The 15109-nt window shown below is 39.3% G+C and overlaps 1 protein-coding gene across 1 annotated transcript in view; it reads left to right on the top strand.

Annotated features, from left to right (window-relative positions):
• The window catches only part of LOC124596211 (retinaldehyde-binding protein 1), a 119469-nt gene extending 104701 nt beyond the window's left edge, over positions 1–14768 (top strand). The window contains exon 8 of the mRNA XM_047135266.1: positions 14596–14768. Coding sequence (XP_046991222.1) covers positions 14596–14633 — 38 coding nt within the window. The 3' untranslated portion in view covers positions 14634–14768. The remainder of the gene's footprint in view (positions 1–14595) is intronic.
• Positions 14769–15109: the final 341 nt, after the last annotated feature.

The following is a 15109-nucleotide window of genomic DNA, read 5'->3' as shown; positions in this document are numbered from 1 at the left end:
AGCAAATTAGGGACACTGTTGCTCCTGGGGTATCGGCGAGGACCGTTCGCAACCGTCTCCATGAAGCTGGGCTACGGTCCCGCACACCGTTAGGCCGTCTTCCGCTCACGCCCCAACATCGTGCAGCCCGCCTCCAGTGGTGTCGTGACAGGCGTGAATGGAGGGACGAATGGAGACGTGTCGTCTTCAGCGATGAGAGTCGCTTCTGCCTTGGTGCCAATGATGGTCGTATGTGTGTTTGGCGCCGTGCAGGTGAGCGTCACAATCAGGACTGTATACGACCGAGGCACACAGAGCCAACACCCGGCATCATGGTATGGGGAGCGATCTCCTACACTGGCCGTACACCACTGGTGATCGTCGAGGGGACACTGAATAGTGCACGGTACATCCAAACCGTCATCGAACCCATCGTTCTACCATTCCTAGACCGGCAAGGGAACTTGCTGTTCCAACAGGACAATGCACGTCCGCATGTATCCCGTGCCACCCAACGTGCTCTAGAAGCTGTAAGTCAACTACCCTGGCCAGCAAGATCTCCGGATCTGTCCCCCATTGAGCATGTTTGGGACTGGATGAAGCGTCGTCTCACGCGGTCTGCACGTCCAGCACGAACGCTGGTCCAACTGAGGCGCCAGGTGGAAATGGCATGGCAAGCCGTTCCACAGGACTACATCCAGCATCTCTACGATCGTCTCCATGGGAGAACAGCAGCCTGCATTGCTGCGAAAGGTGGATATACACTGTACTATAGTTCAATTCTTTAATCTTGGCGGCTCGCGCATGCCCGCCCAGACGCTGGAGATTGCTGCGTTGCCAGTTGCACACGACGCACGCGCCAGTAGAAGCAGCGCCATAGTATAGCATAGCTCGCAAGCTTACGTGTAGGGGAGAGCGCGCAGTTCATGAAGTGAAGCCACCACGGCCGCATTCCGCGCTGTGGGCGATTTTGTCACTGCACTGCTCGCCTGTGCAGACACTTCGTGTTCCGACTGCTTTGACACTCTTTATCATTCGATTCCACAAAAACTATTTGGCTCAAAAATTAGATTTTTACCTATCTTCTTGACTGATACCTTCCCCCCATAAATGACTTAATTTTGTTTCGATGTTCAACGCAGTTATTATGCAGCATTAAATATAGTAGACCTTTGCACGAAATTTTGAAGAGTTTGCAGAGGTAAAAGTCCATAGAGTATGGTCGATTTTAGTTGCCACAATGTTGAGAATGAAACGTGGACAAGATACTTATATATTTCATTTAATTTAAGTACCACATAAGTGTCGTATGTAATATTGAGAAATATTCCACCTTTCGCGACTGTAACAAAAGGTTTACTTACACTGAGCACGTTTGGCTTTCTTTTAAAGCACTTCAATCAATCAAAAGGAAGTAGACAAAATACATTAAACAAAACTGTGGACTTACAAAAACATTAGGACTTGAATATTCCGTCTGTGAAAGGTATGGCACATACACAATGGTATTCATGTTCTATTTCTTGTTTTTGTTCCACAGTCGCAGTTTTACCAATGGTATTGAAATATATCCCTCTTCTGCAACTGTAATAAGCGACTTATTTAGAGCAGACGCGTTTCTCTCTTTTGAAGCATCATAAGAGGACTGTATTTTGTGTCCTCCATTGTCAAGTCACCTTTCGTAGTTTTGTGCTGCGGTAGCCAAACGCGCCGTGTGTATATAAAACTTTTATTACAGTCGCGAAAGACTGAATATTTCTCAATATTACATACGACACCTATGTGGTACTTAAAGTAAATGAGATATTGTTATACAGTAAATATTATATGAAATTTAGGTATCTTGTCCACATTTCATTCTCAACATTGTGGCAACTAAAATCGACCATACGGAAAGTATACGCTATGGACTTTTACCTCTGCAAACTCTTCAAAATTTCGTGGAATGGTTTACTACATTTAATGCTGCACATCAAAACAAAATTAAGTCATTTATGGGGGGAAGGTATCAGGCGAGAAGACGTGTAAAAATCAAATTTTTTGCCAAATAGTTTTTGTGAAATCGAATGGTAAGCGTGTCAAAGCAGTGGGAACACCATGCGTCTGCACAGGCGAGAAGTGCAGTGATGACAAAATCGCGCACAGCGCGGAATGCGGGGAGCACGTGTCTGCAGCAGCGAAAAAGTTAATGAAGAGGCAAAGCACTAGAAATTTCATTCAAACGAATAAAATTCGTGAAGTAAGGCACTCCAATATTGTTTTTAAATAAAGAAAATATTAAGCACTGCACAAGGTTTGAACTCATAATCTTTCACTTGGCAGCCCAACACTTTAACCGTTCCGCTACCTCAGCACATCGAACAGAATAACTCCATAAGGACTCTAACACCGCACGCAACTACTTATAAACACAGTTGGTATGACTATGAATTACTCTCGCTTCGTCGAAGTACAATAGGAAATAAACAATTATCGCTGTTCTTTATTGCGGAAAAGCAGTTCGTGAGATTGAAACAAACACCTGTCCTTGCTATCGCCTGAATTGGGAGTCTTATTGCTTGTTTGGTTTAATTAATTCAAAAAATGGCTCTGAGCACTATGGGACTAAACATCAGTGGTCATCAGTCCCCTAGAACTTAGAACTAATTAAACCTAACTAACCTAAGGACATCACACACATCCATGCCCGAAGCAGGATTCGAACCTGCGATCGTAGCAGTCGCGCGGTTTCGGACTGAGCGCCTAGAACCGCTAGACCACCGCGGCCGGCGTTTAATTAATTAATAGAATATGAAGCAATTGGTATAAAGAATGCTTTTTCCAAACTTTCTGTAAAAGAAAGTCTGCTATCAAGACATTGCTTTTGTTCTATTACTTTATTTATGACTGAACGTTTATAAAACTGAAGACACTCGTCCGTGCTCTGCACTGCTGTTGAGATCTGGCAACGTCGTTCTCTGTTCATTGGCTGACTGTGTTTTGTGACGTCAGATGCGCAGAACGAACCTAAACTCGGCCGCCAAGATATATGACGCGCACTTTAGTGCCGACATTGTGCATGCTCTGTTGCCTGTGTCTATGTGCCTGTGGTTCTGTCAGTGTGATCATGTGATGTATCTGACCCCAGGAATGTGTCAATAAAGTTTCCCCTTCCTGGGACAATGAATTCACGGTGTTCTTATTTCAATTTCCAGGAGTGTATATCATTTTCACTTCCGAGTTTTAGCTCTCTGGAGCGTGCAAGTCTGTACGATAAGACAATGAACTTGATTGTGATTGTAATGCATTAATATTCGACAAAAATGGTGTCTGCTAAAACGAATTCATAGGTTCGGTTATTGGTAAAACAAATGACAGACTCTGGTGTATTGGTTAACTGCAGTTTGTGTACGAACGTGAGGCCTTACAAAAAACTTATACGGTATATATATATATTCATAGGTTCGGTTATTGGTAAAACAAATGACAGACTCTGGTGTATTGGTTAACTGCAGTTTGTGTACGAATGTGAGGCCTTACAAAATACTTATACGGTATATATGGGAATATCGACGGTTTGTTTACGTATACTACGCAACCAGTCGCTTATCGGCCAGAATTATGGACGTTAGCAGAAGTGAAAATAAATAAACTGAGACCATTTCAATGAAACATCCTGCGTAAAATCGGCGACCCTGTGAGAAGTGCATTAACGATGCCAAATAAGATATAATGAACAATTACTGAACTTTATGCAAGTCTTGTTATTTTTAAATTCATAATATCACAGGGAATGCATTTTATATCACATTTGGCGAGGTTGGCAGTTGATAGCATGCCCAAGAGAATAATGAAAGCAAAATTCTCTTCCACCAGAAAAAAATGACATCCAGAGACAAAATGGCTGAAAATACGTTCAATCAACCTGACAAAATTGAGATATTCGGATAGTGGAGGTAACCATAAAATAGAGGGCGTGGCTCATCAAGAGCTGCAGTGCTAAAGAGGAAGAGACCCGTGATTCGATGTCCTCATGTTTACCAAATGTTACCTTTGACTGTCCCATTTCACTGACATTTTAGTTGCCAGCAGGCAAAACTCAGCTGTTTAGTGATACAGATGAGCTATTATTTTGAGGATGTGTATCGCAAAAGCAGAAAGACCACATGTGACACACTTCGTTAGCAACTATCTGCTTCATCATCGTTAGAGCTATTCATCGGCGTCAGAAATGAAGTCACAAGGCGACAGAAAAAGTATGGAACGTAAAATATTCCATTTGCGGTTTATGTAATTTGTGCTGAGTAATGTTACCAAGCAGTGTTGTTTCACGTAGAGGTCATGCTATTAATCTCTGAACGTTTCCTGTAAGCACTGAACATATAAGAAGAAACAAAATTGCAATGCGACTTTAATTGATGTTTACTCTGAGAAACTTGCAAGCCATCACAGCCGTTTAGTAACAGTCTCTTACAGGTGTTCACATCTTCCTCGTGCTGAATTGACAGTCTCCGAGATTTATGTGCACAAAGCGTTTAACAAGAATTATTATAATGTCAGTAAGTTTACAGACATCATTCGTTTTATAGACTTTACCCCATTGTCAGCTTCCTATGTAGTGTTAGGATAATGGTATACAGAGTGAAATGGACATAACAGGCCAAATATGTCAAGGATTACGAGTATTAAGAGACTAAAATATTTCACGAAAGGTTGATGCGTTCTACGTATCATCTGTCAGTACTTCTCAGACAATTAGGGTGCAAGGAGGTCACATGAAACACAGATGAATTTCCAGTTATTAAAACACTACTAACCATGTATACAAAGTCAACTTCGTAACACAAAACTTGGAAGTATCTCCTTTTTTTATATATTACCGAAGATTTCCATATACATTTTTTGAGAAGTACCTAATTGCAGTCTGTGGCACTAAACAACTAAAAGAGAAACCCAATTTCAGTAGCGGGTTGCCTATCTAAGGCTTAAAGGGGCAAAAAAAATTTGAATTTCAGAATTTCATACAATTATTGACCGAATTTAAAAATTTAAAATGCCGTCATAATCTGCTCATTAAGTGGTATAATGTTACGTCTAAGGCTTAACACAGCAGGTCAAGTAATAAAGTTAGAAACCGTGTAGGCCCTGAATGTACTGAGGCAGCATAGCTCATGGCGTGCAAATTATCCAGTGTGTATTCATCCAGTAACCAGACGTCTGAAGCTGTTATGTACAGGTTGTTTAAGAAAAGTGTCACATATTCCTACAGGACGTAGTTTGGTCAAAACTAGAACGCAAGTTGCTTTAGTACGTATTATGTCTAGAAACCAATACCTGTTGAGAAATGGCACAATCTGTTCCGTCATTCCCCACTGTCACGCCACGTAATAATAGACGACGTAGACAGGGTTGCATGTGGTTACCACGCATCCTGTCACATTCTTCATCCCTTCTCTGCACTGAATCACACACTCCTTCAAATACACCATGGCTCCATTTGCATCGCAACGCATTCATTGGTCACATTCTCCTGTAACGTCTGGACATTGTCGATGGATTGGGCGTACACCAATCCCTTAAAAATGTCGCCACAGCCAGAAATACAACGGCTTCAGGCTCGATGAACGGGAAGGACATGCTAACGGACAACCTCGACGAATCCGTCGCCCATGAAAAGTTGTGGTGAGCTACTGTTACACAATTCGTAGAAAATAGGGTGGTGGATCCTCGTGCACAAACCACAGTTACTGTGTTTCTGCAAGGGTAACGTTCTCCAACAGTGCCGGAAATTCATCACCCAGAAAGCGGTGATAAGCAGCACCGTTTAATCTCCTTGGTAAAGTGTACGGCCGCTACGAGTGATTCACCGACAATTTCTGCCCATACGTCGACACTCAAGCGACCCCCGTCTCTCTCTCTCTCTCTCTCTCTCTATGAAATTATAGTGCATGAAAAGATTCTGGGAAATAACTATTAAGCAAAGCTTTCCCAGTATTTAGAATATTAAGCATGGCTGCAGCAGCAAGTGTGCAGATGTACTATATGGAATGAAAACAGCCACCAGTTAGTGAAGGTAGCAGTCGAAAGCAGCTGGCCTGACGGCCGACAAAACTTCTGAGGATTCGTGCTAAGCATACTTAAAAAGTAATGTGGCACTAATCATTATGATTAATTTAGAAAATAGCTGAAACTGATTTAAGCTGAAAAGCGCTGCTAGTTTAAATCTGTGTGCTAGACCAGGATTCGGATCAAGAAGCCTGCCTTTCGCAGGCGAAACCCTTACCGACTGAACCAACCCCGTCGCAACACATGACGCGCCCTCAAAACTTCATTCTGCCAGCGTTTCCCTCCTACTTTCCAGGATTTAAGGCACTTTGAAAAGCAACTGATAAGAAATGCGATAAAAAAAGGCACACAGATAAATCACGATGTCGAAGAAAAACTGCGTATAATTCAGCTAAACTCAGAATTGCAAATATGTATTGCATAAGATTTCCTTGTTTTACCAATGCATAGATACGTACATGGTTATATTCCGTACTATTGTACCTCCCATATATCAAGGAATTTAGAAAGAAGTCCCAAGTACAGGAGACACTTGATCACTAATAGTTAAGTGTGATATCCGAGAAAAGGAATTCCAGTTTGTTCTGTGTTCTTATTACAGACAAAATAATATAATAGTGAATGAAAAATTACAGATTTATGTGTATACATATTAATGAAGAAATTAGCGCCTCTAATATGTTTAAATGTAACACTTGTAATTTTTCCTCCTCCTATCTTTTCTTTTCTAATTCTGTAGCTCTCAATTCGTTCGAGCAATCATTCATTCATGATAGGAAATACAGTCATAGCTCAGTCACTCAAAATGATTCTGAAATTTTACTTGTTGGAATGAAATCAGGCGATGATTCTTCTTCTCTGCAGGCTCGTGCTTTGCGGCAGTCTGCTAATCTGCACAAATAAAATGCCTCGTAATTTTGGGAGCGTTGTATAATCAGTCGGGAAACCTCAGATCAAGCGGATATTTGGCTTTGATGAAGTTTAACCTTCCGAAGAAGCAATGGAGCTCTTGGATTATTAAGTGCAGGTTCGTATCCAGTCTTTCGGAAGTCCCTTCTGATTAACAACTACGCAATATATCGATAAATATCATTAATTCTCAAATTTAAAATACACACCATTTACTTGAAGGAGCCATCTATATATATTTCCATTTAATCGTACAGTTCATATCAGTTATCTTCTGTAATAAATCTCAATAATCAGATTACAGTTCTTCCAAACCAAGCACAGGCTAATCGGCACGAAGACAATCTCGGAAGCTCCCTTTCTTTTTTTTCTAACAACCACCAGAGAGAGTACTACAAAGAATACTTATGCGCTCATGGCATAGCTATTGTATGAGCTACTTTTCGCATGGATTCCGCGAGTATGAAGATAGAAAATTAGTAAACGGCATTCAAGGGTAGAATTGTATCTGAATAATTCATCGAATATAAAGAGATATTACAATTGCCCCTCGCAGCGAGCAAAGTTAATGATAATACACTTTGCGAGCTAACAGAAAAAAATTTGTTGGGTTGTTTATTCAAAAGAGGAATATTTTGAATTAGTAGAATTTTACTGTAGAGAGTATGGGTAACATGTTAAGACAATAAGTTACAGGAATACCTAAGCTGTAGCTTTTACATGTACCGGGGTATACCCGCATCCCGAGTACATAACCAGGGAAGATGTAGATTGGTGTAATTACGAAAAAGGTCTACCCATTTGGGAACTGGCCTTCACAGGGAAACCCTGGAAAACCCGGAAGAATAGACCCCAGCTCAGGTATTAAAGAAGATAGGAAAGCCTAAATCCAGTAATTTTGAAATATATAGAAGCTCTATAGATTAGATCGAAGGAAAAGTGCCTCATAGCCAAAAAAAATTTTACAATATTGCTCAAAAAAAAATTTTCAAAATTCTTCTTTCGACGATGTAGCCGGCGATCTCGTTGTGAAGTCGATGGAACAGGAACACTGGGTACGGGCACCGGGTAGGCGACGTACAGCGTTTGGTGGACGCGGCACGGAGGACAGGCGATGGCTTATGGTACAGGATAGAAGCTGGTAACGTGCCGTAGAAACAGGAAGATGATCTCAGGAACAGATGGTCAGGTACGTGAACATGAAACAGGTTTAAAGTGGAATAAGAAAAGGTTCTGACTGAATAAATCCCTGGAAGAGAGTGGATTAAGGCAACGAAGTCCATATTTCATCGTTGAACTCAAAGTCGGAGTGGATCCCTACATTCTTCCATCTGTACTAGACTGGAACATCCATCAGTCCTGACAATCGCGAATTTTTTTTGTAGTCCTCAATACCAAAGTTGTTTTGCATTACAACTGCTGATGGTCCAAAACATTGCCAAATAGACTGTGGGCATTTAAATTTTGTTGTAGCTCGTATCGAATGTATTCCTCTCAAAAAAAATTTTTAATCTAATCTTCGTTTTGTTATAATGCAGGTGGAAGTAGAGCATTGAATCTGTCCGAGGTTTGCTTTCAGTTACGAAATTATGGATAAAATTTAAGTTTACACCCGATGAAAAATTTTAAACATAGGCATATGACACTGACTCCACAAAAGGAATACTTTGAAAAATTTTCATTATTCTTATAATTAATTGATTTATAGATCCACTTGCAAATAAATATCATTAATGATGACGTATGTTCATTTAACAAATCATCCAATCGCAGAATCTTCTTCATCCTCTCATGAACATTTATGGAAATATGTTTCAACAATTATGTCCATAATATGAAACACACAAACTGCTATTCTTAAAATGTTAGTTAAAATTCTTAAATTAATTCTCCTGGTAAAGAAGGCATAATTAAAAAATCTAAAAATTATAATAATTTTCTCTCGCGCAACCAGAGAGTTTCTTCAATTGTTTGCAACAGTGACACTATCGACTGTTGCTTCATTTCACAGTTCATTTGTTTTCTTGCGCGAACAGCGCACATCATACACACAGCGTATTTACCTACATATCCCACACTGTTCAAGTTTCACACGCAATTCTCACATAAGTGCCGTGTCTTGAGGAAATGTAGATGCACTTTCATTGTATATCACTGTGGCTTCTGCTCATAGTCCACACTTAGAAACACTAGTAATTAACAAATTCTTTTACCTATCTTAAAATTTTTGTGCTAAACTATCACAGAAGTAATCTCACTGTCTCTTAACCTATCACAGGAGTAATCTCACTCTCTCTTAACCCATCACAGGAGCAATCTCACTGTCTCTTAACCCATCACAGGAGCAATCTCACTGTCTCTTAACCTATCACAGGAGCAATCTCACTGTCTCTTAACCTATCACAGGAGTAATCTCACTGTCTCTCAACCTCTAGACAACATAAACTTCTTGATATTTATATACACATTTGACTCATAGTCAAATTCCACTCTAAATTCTTCTCCATATTTGGTATCACAGATCTATGATCCTTCAAAAAAATTTCTTAATATCATTATGCGGGAATAATCCCTTTATCCTTTTCGATTCGGGATATGCCAACAAGTATGATCCAGGATTTGGTATATTTACAATAACATATGGTCCGGTATAAATAAGATTCCATTTCTTTATGTTCTTCATCAGTTTCGAGGAATGGATGTGTCGCCTCAATAAAACCTTTTCTCCAAGATGAAACGTCTGAATCCGGTGAATCCGTTTATCATATGTCAATTTCCGTTGTATTGCCTTTTTAGTTAAATTGACAAGTGCGAGTCGAATCTTTTCTTCCCATTTTAAATTCTGGTCTTCATACTTTACGTCCGTTGACTCCAGATTTTTGAACGACTACGAGCGGAGAACAATATGGACTAGTTGATGGCTCAATCAAGTTCCATTCTAACATTCTATTTATCTCCCTTTGAACAGATTGTTTTAAACGCCAGGGGATCGGGTAGTGCGTGTAACAGTAAGTCTGATGTGGCTTCACTTGTAGGTGACAAATATACCCTTTAATAATTCCTGGTTTCTCATCAAAAATCTCTTCATATCCATCTAACAAATAATGAAGCTGCTGCCTTTGTTCTCTGGTAAGCTGATTTGATTCACTAGCTTTTATCATTGTTGTTTGGTTAAAGTCCTCCTGTTGTATCAAATCCTTTGAAAGCTCCTTCCAACGACGGTTTGTAGTGTCAATTAATTGAATTATGGCACCGCGACAATATTTCTCATGCACCGTTTCCTTTCTATTTAAATCCAGTGCTATCTCTTCTCCATTTAATCTAAATTTAACTATTCCTTCCAAGAAATCAATCTGACACTCGTACTCCTGCATACTCCCAATACCAAGAATACAGTCCACTAATAACTTCTCCACTACAAGGAACGTGCATTTTATTGCTACATTTCCCATTTTCATCTCTAATTGTGTTTGTATTTTGACATTGGGAGAGCGTGCTCCAACAGCTCCGATGATTTTGCAGTTCTGTACTGGCAAAATTGGTACCTTCTTCTTCCTAATAATTCTCCGAAAAAGAGCGCCTGAGATGACATTGGCGGAAGCGGCGGTGTCCAATATCACATTCGTTGGAACTTCCTCTATTTCAACACATACTTCCGATACCGGAACACTCGATCTGTCATTATGACACGTTATTAAATCCTTTGTTAACTCTTCAGTCAACAGCTCACCATCATTATATCTTAACATTTGTAATTTTACTGTTTCGCCCCTAACAGATCCCCTGACCGCTCCTCCGGGGCACGATGCGGTCATGTTTAGTTTGACTGATTATTGGTCCGATTGGTATTTATCTCTTCAGCTACTTCAGTGATTATCGGTTATTGTGGTGAATTCGGTCTATATTGTCTTGCTTGATTTGTGTAATTATTGTTGTTGTTTTGCTGGTGTTGGTAGAACTGTCCTGTGTTGCCATACATTGGATCATGTCGATTAAAATTCCTACTGTTTCTAAAATAGCCCCTCGCTGCACCATTACTAAAGTTTCCATTATGGTAATAATTATTGTTTGAATTTTGTCCATTTCTAAGTCTCCTCGGAGAGTGTAGTTGGTTATGATTATTGTTACTGCTACCATTACTGCCATTCCCATTCGAGTTGCAGCTCGGATTCGCTTCTGTTACTCCTCTTTGATATGACATTTCTCTTGCCCTTTTATTGTCCTCCTCAATTATATCAATATGATCAAGCGTAGTCATAAATGAGTCTATATCCTTATCATTTATATATAACAGCTGATTCCTTATACTGGTGGGTAGTCTGGACTTGAGTATTCTAAGTATATCCGGCAAAGGAATCGGTACATCCCAATACAAAGATTTATTAATGTATTTCTCAAAATATCTCTTTAGAGATCCTCTAGAAAACGAGAAAGGCTCAGGATATAATACTTCCTGCCTAAGTCTTTCTTGTATTCCAGCAGACCAATATTTTGCTAGAAAAGCATCCTCAAACTCTTTGTAACATTTACAAGAAGATGTTTGTTCGGATGCCCACAATGCTCCTGTTCCTTGTATATATCCAGATACAAAACTAATCTTTTGCCATTCTGTCCAAGATCGTGGAAATAGACCATTGAAACTTCGAATAAAGACTACAGGATGAACATTCTTTTTGTCAGGGTTAAAGATTTGAAATTGTCTCTGTTTAATCATCTTCTCCTCAACGGTACTACGATTCCAAAAATCATCCTGTTCGTACTTTTCCCTGTGGCTCTCCGTTATATCCAATCTAACTTGTGATGTTCCAGTTCTATCTACATCGGATCTTGACGTGGACGGAATGTCACGCGCAGATTGAGAGTTTTGTTTCCTACTTCTCGGTGTTTCTAAATCTTCCTGCGAGAGATTTAGTGATCTTTCGATAATTTCTTTCCAACGCGAGAAATCTTCGCCAAGTTGTTCTCGAACTTCCTTTAACCCTTTGTTAAAAAAATTGTCCTCGGAACTCTCTGAAATTGACTGTAAAGCTACTTTTACAGTTTCTTCTATCGTTTCCGAAGGAAAATTTTGCCGCTCTAATGTCATTTCTGAAAACTTTCCCGCAAGTACATTCATTCTATGTTGCACTGTCGTCTGTTTTTCCTTCACTTCGTTAAACTGCTTCTTTAGATTATCTTGGGATTCTATAATTTCTGGTATCATAGATACGGAACACTGTATGTCCTCTTGAGCTTGTATTACTTGAGGAAACAGTTCTACTTGTTTTTGTATCGTGTCAATTTTGACGGATACATATTCGGTTAGTTCCGCTTTTAATTTACTATTGTTTTCTTGGCATTGTCGGCGGACCTGCTCAATTCGAGCAATAAGATTCTGTTCGGTCTTTTCTGCCTGTTCTTTTATTTCCTGTGTCTGGGTATTTAATCTCTGATCTAATTCGGTAAAGGTTGCTCTTAACTGATTTTGTAATTCTGTTTGATTTTCGGCTAGTTGATTTTTGAATTCATTTTGTATAACGGATAAGTCTCGTTTTACCTCTGCTTGGCCTTCGGCTAATAGAGACAACTGTTGCATAATAACAACTAATGTGTCAACAACAGTCTGATCAGCTGTTGTATGAATGTTTTCTGAACCAGCGGAATTATTTATATTGCTACTGCTAGCCACAACAGTCTCAGAATTGTTATCCGTGGCCTCTGCTCCTGCGCAAACAGCTGAAGGCTGTTGCACGTCTCGTTGCTGATTCAATGACATTTTAAATGCCGCTCTAGTCAATACAATTAAATAACTGTCAATATCAGGTTCTAATCACTAAATACGGTTTCAAATTTACTGTCGTAGACACACTTAACTTTCAAATTACTTCACAGATGGCATAAAGTTCAATGTCCAGATACGAAAATCACACAATATACAGTTCTACAATCTAACTACTATCTGGAAAAAAATTCTTTCTAAATTGATTTCAAACTATTTTAACTACAGGATAAAAAAAATTAGATTTCTCTGGCCTTGTTCTGTAGTCTCGGTGTTGTCCAATAGTTGAAATCGTTTCTTGGTATCAGCAATCTTTTACTATGGGCACCGAATCTCTCTTCAGATTAGTTACCTCTCGTTCTCGTTGGTTTTCATGAAACAAAAAAATACATACATTATATAACAATCCAAGAGAGTCCTGTCACGGTCGCCACTGTAATTTTTCCTCCTCCTATCTTTTCTTTTCTAATTCTGTAGCTCTCAATTCGTTCGAGCAATCATTCATTCATGATAGGAAATACAGTCATAGCTCAGTCACTCAAAATGATTCTGAAATTTTACTTGTTGGAATGAAATCAGGCGATGATTCTTCTTCTCTGCAGGCTCGTGCTTTGCGGCAGTCTGCTAATCTGCACAAATAAAATGCCTCGTAATTTTGGGAGCGTTGTATAATCAGTCGGGAAACCTCAGATCAAGCGGATATTTGGCTTTGATGAAGTTTAACCTTCCGAAGAAGCAATGGAGCTCTTGGATTATTAAGTGCAGGTTCGTATCCAGTCTTTCGGAAGTCCCTTCTGATTAACAACTACGCAATATATCGATAAATATCATTAATTCTCAAATTTAAAATACACACCATTTACTTGAAGGAGCCATCTATATATATTTCCATTTAATCGTACAGTTCATATCAGTTATCTTCTGTAATAAATCTCAATAATCAGATTACAGTTCTTCCAAACCAAGCACAGGCTAATCGGCACGAAGACAATCTCGGAAGCTCCCTTTCTTTTTTTTCTAACAACCACCAGAGAGAGTACTACAAAGAATACTTATGCGCTCATGGCATAGCTATTGTATGAGCTACTTTTCGCATGGATTCCGCGAGTATGAAGATAGAAAATTAGTAAACGGCATTCAAGGGTAGAATTGTATCTGAATAATTCATCGAATATAAAGAGATATTACACACTCATGTTTGTGTTTGTGTTATTTATAATGTCTTGTTCTAATTAGTATGTTACATGGTCTTAAAATTGTCATTGCAAAATATCTGGGAAAACTGAGATACACGCTAAGAGTGTGCCAGATATCTGTGAAATATACCGTTCTGTTCTAAGTCTACTATAAGCCGACTCGTATGAGTGCAATGGGCCACAGTTAATGCCGACTGCACTCCTTGTTTGATAGAAATAAAAATATTAATTTGTTAATTATACAATATTGTTAATAGTTTCTTAGGAAATGATCTGTAAATTATATCGTATAATTTTGTTCGGGGACCTAAATGGATTGCATCTCTCGCATTTATTCCCTAAGATATTCACCTGTTCATGTTTCACAGTTTCTAAGATTGCTTTTCCCAAAATGCCTTTCGTTAAAAAGATTGCTATCGACAGAAAAGGAAACTGTTCGCTCTCTGTTTCACAGAATCGATGTAACCGGATCACATTAGACTGTTCAAAAAGTAGAAGTAATATCACTATATATTCAGTTCTAATAACATTGTAATCTGCCTCGGTGCTACTCTTCATGTGCCAAAATGTTATGGGACTTTATTTCGTCGTTCCCCGAACCTAGCCTACCTTTGTGGTGTCAGCTAGTGTGTGTGTGTGTGTGTGTGTGTGCGTGTGTGTGTGTGTATAGAGGTAATTCTCTGAAAGCGTCCCTGTTCTCTGTTGCAGAGTGGAACTCGTACGGCCTGGTGCAGCAGAGCAAGTGACGAGTGACTTGCGACATCCGCCGCAGTATCGGCCCCTGCGCAGGAATTTCTCATTTTGTGTTCAAACAAATTTATACATTCCTTTTAATGTGATGTTCCTTATATTACTACATTAAATATATAAGTACTTTTGTACATATGACTATTCACCTCACAAATGTCCTTTACGTTCTCCTTTTCATCAGTCATAGGATAACATCACGTCGAAAAAACTCAGGCTACGACAAAGAAACTGAGTGATAGTGTTAAACTTTCTCTACATACTCATGATCAATACGACACATTTTCCCAGTGACGGATCAGTTGATGAAGACCACAGTTGTAGAAATCTGCTTGTTGGTTGTTCAGGAGGTATTTCGAATTTAATGTAAACAAATGTGAGAACCTAGTTACAACTGGAAAGTGTCAAGTACTTGGGAAATATGATAGAGCAAAATGGAAGAAATGAGAAAGAAATGAGAACACAAGGCTCAGTT

This window comes from Schistocerca americana, chromosome 2 (assembly GCF_021461395.2).
Source record: "Schistocerca americana isolate TAMUIC-IGC-003095 chromosome 2, iqSchAmer2.1, whole genome shotgun sequence".
Classification (NCBI taxonomy): domain Eukaryota; kingdom Metazoa; phylum Arthropoda; class Insecta; order Orthoptera; family Acrididae; genus Schistocerca; species Schistocerca americana.
This window is presented reverse-complemented; position numbering and strand designations above follow the sequence as displayed.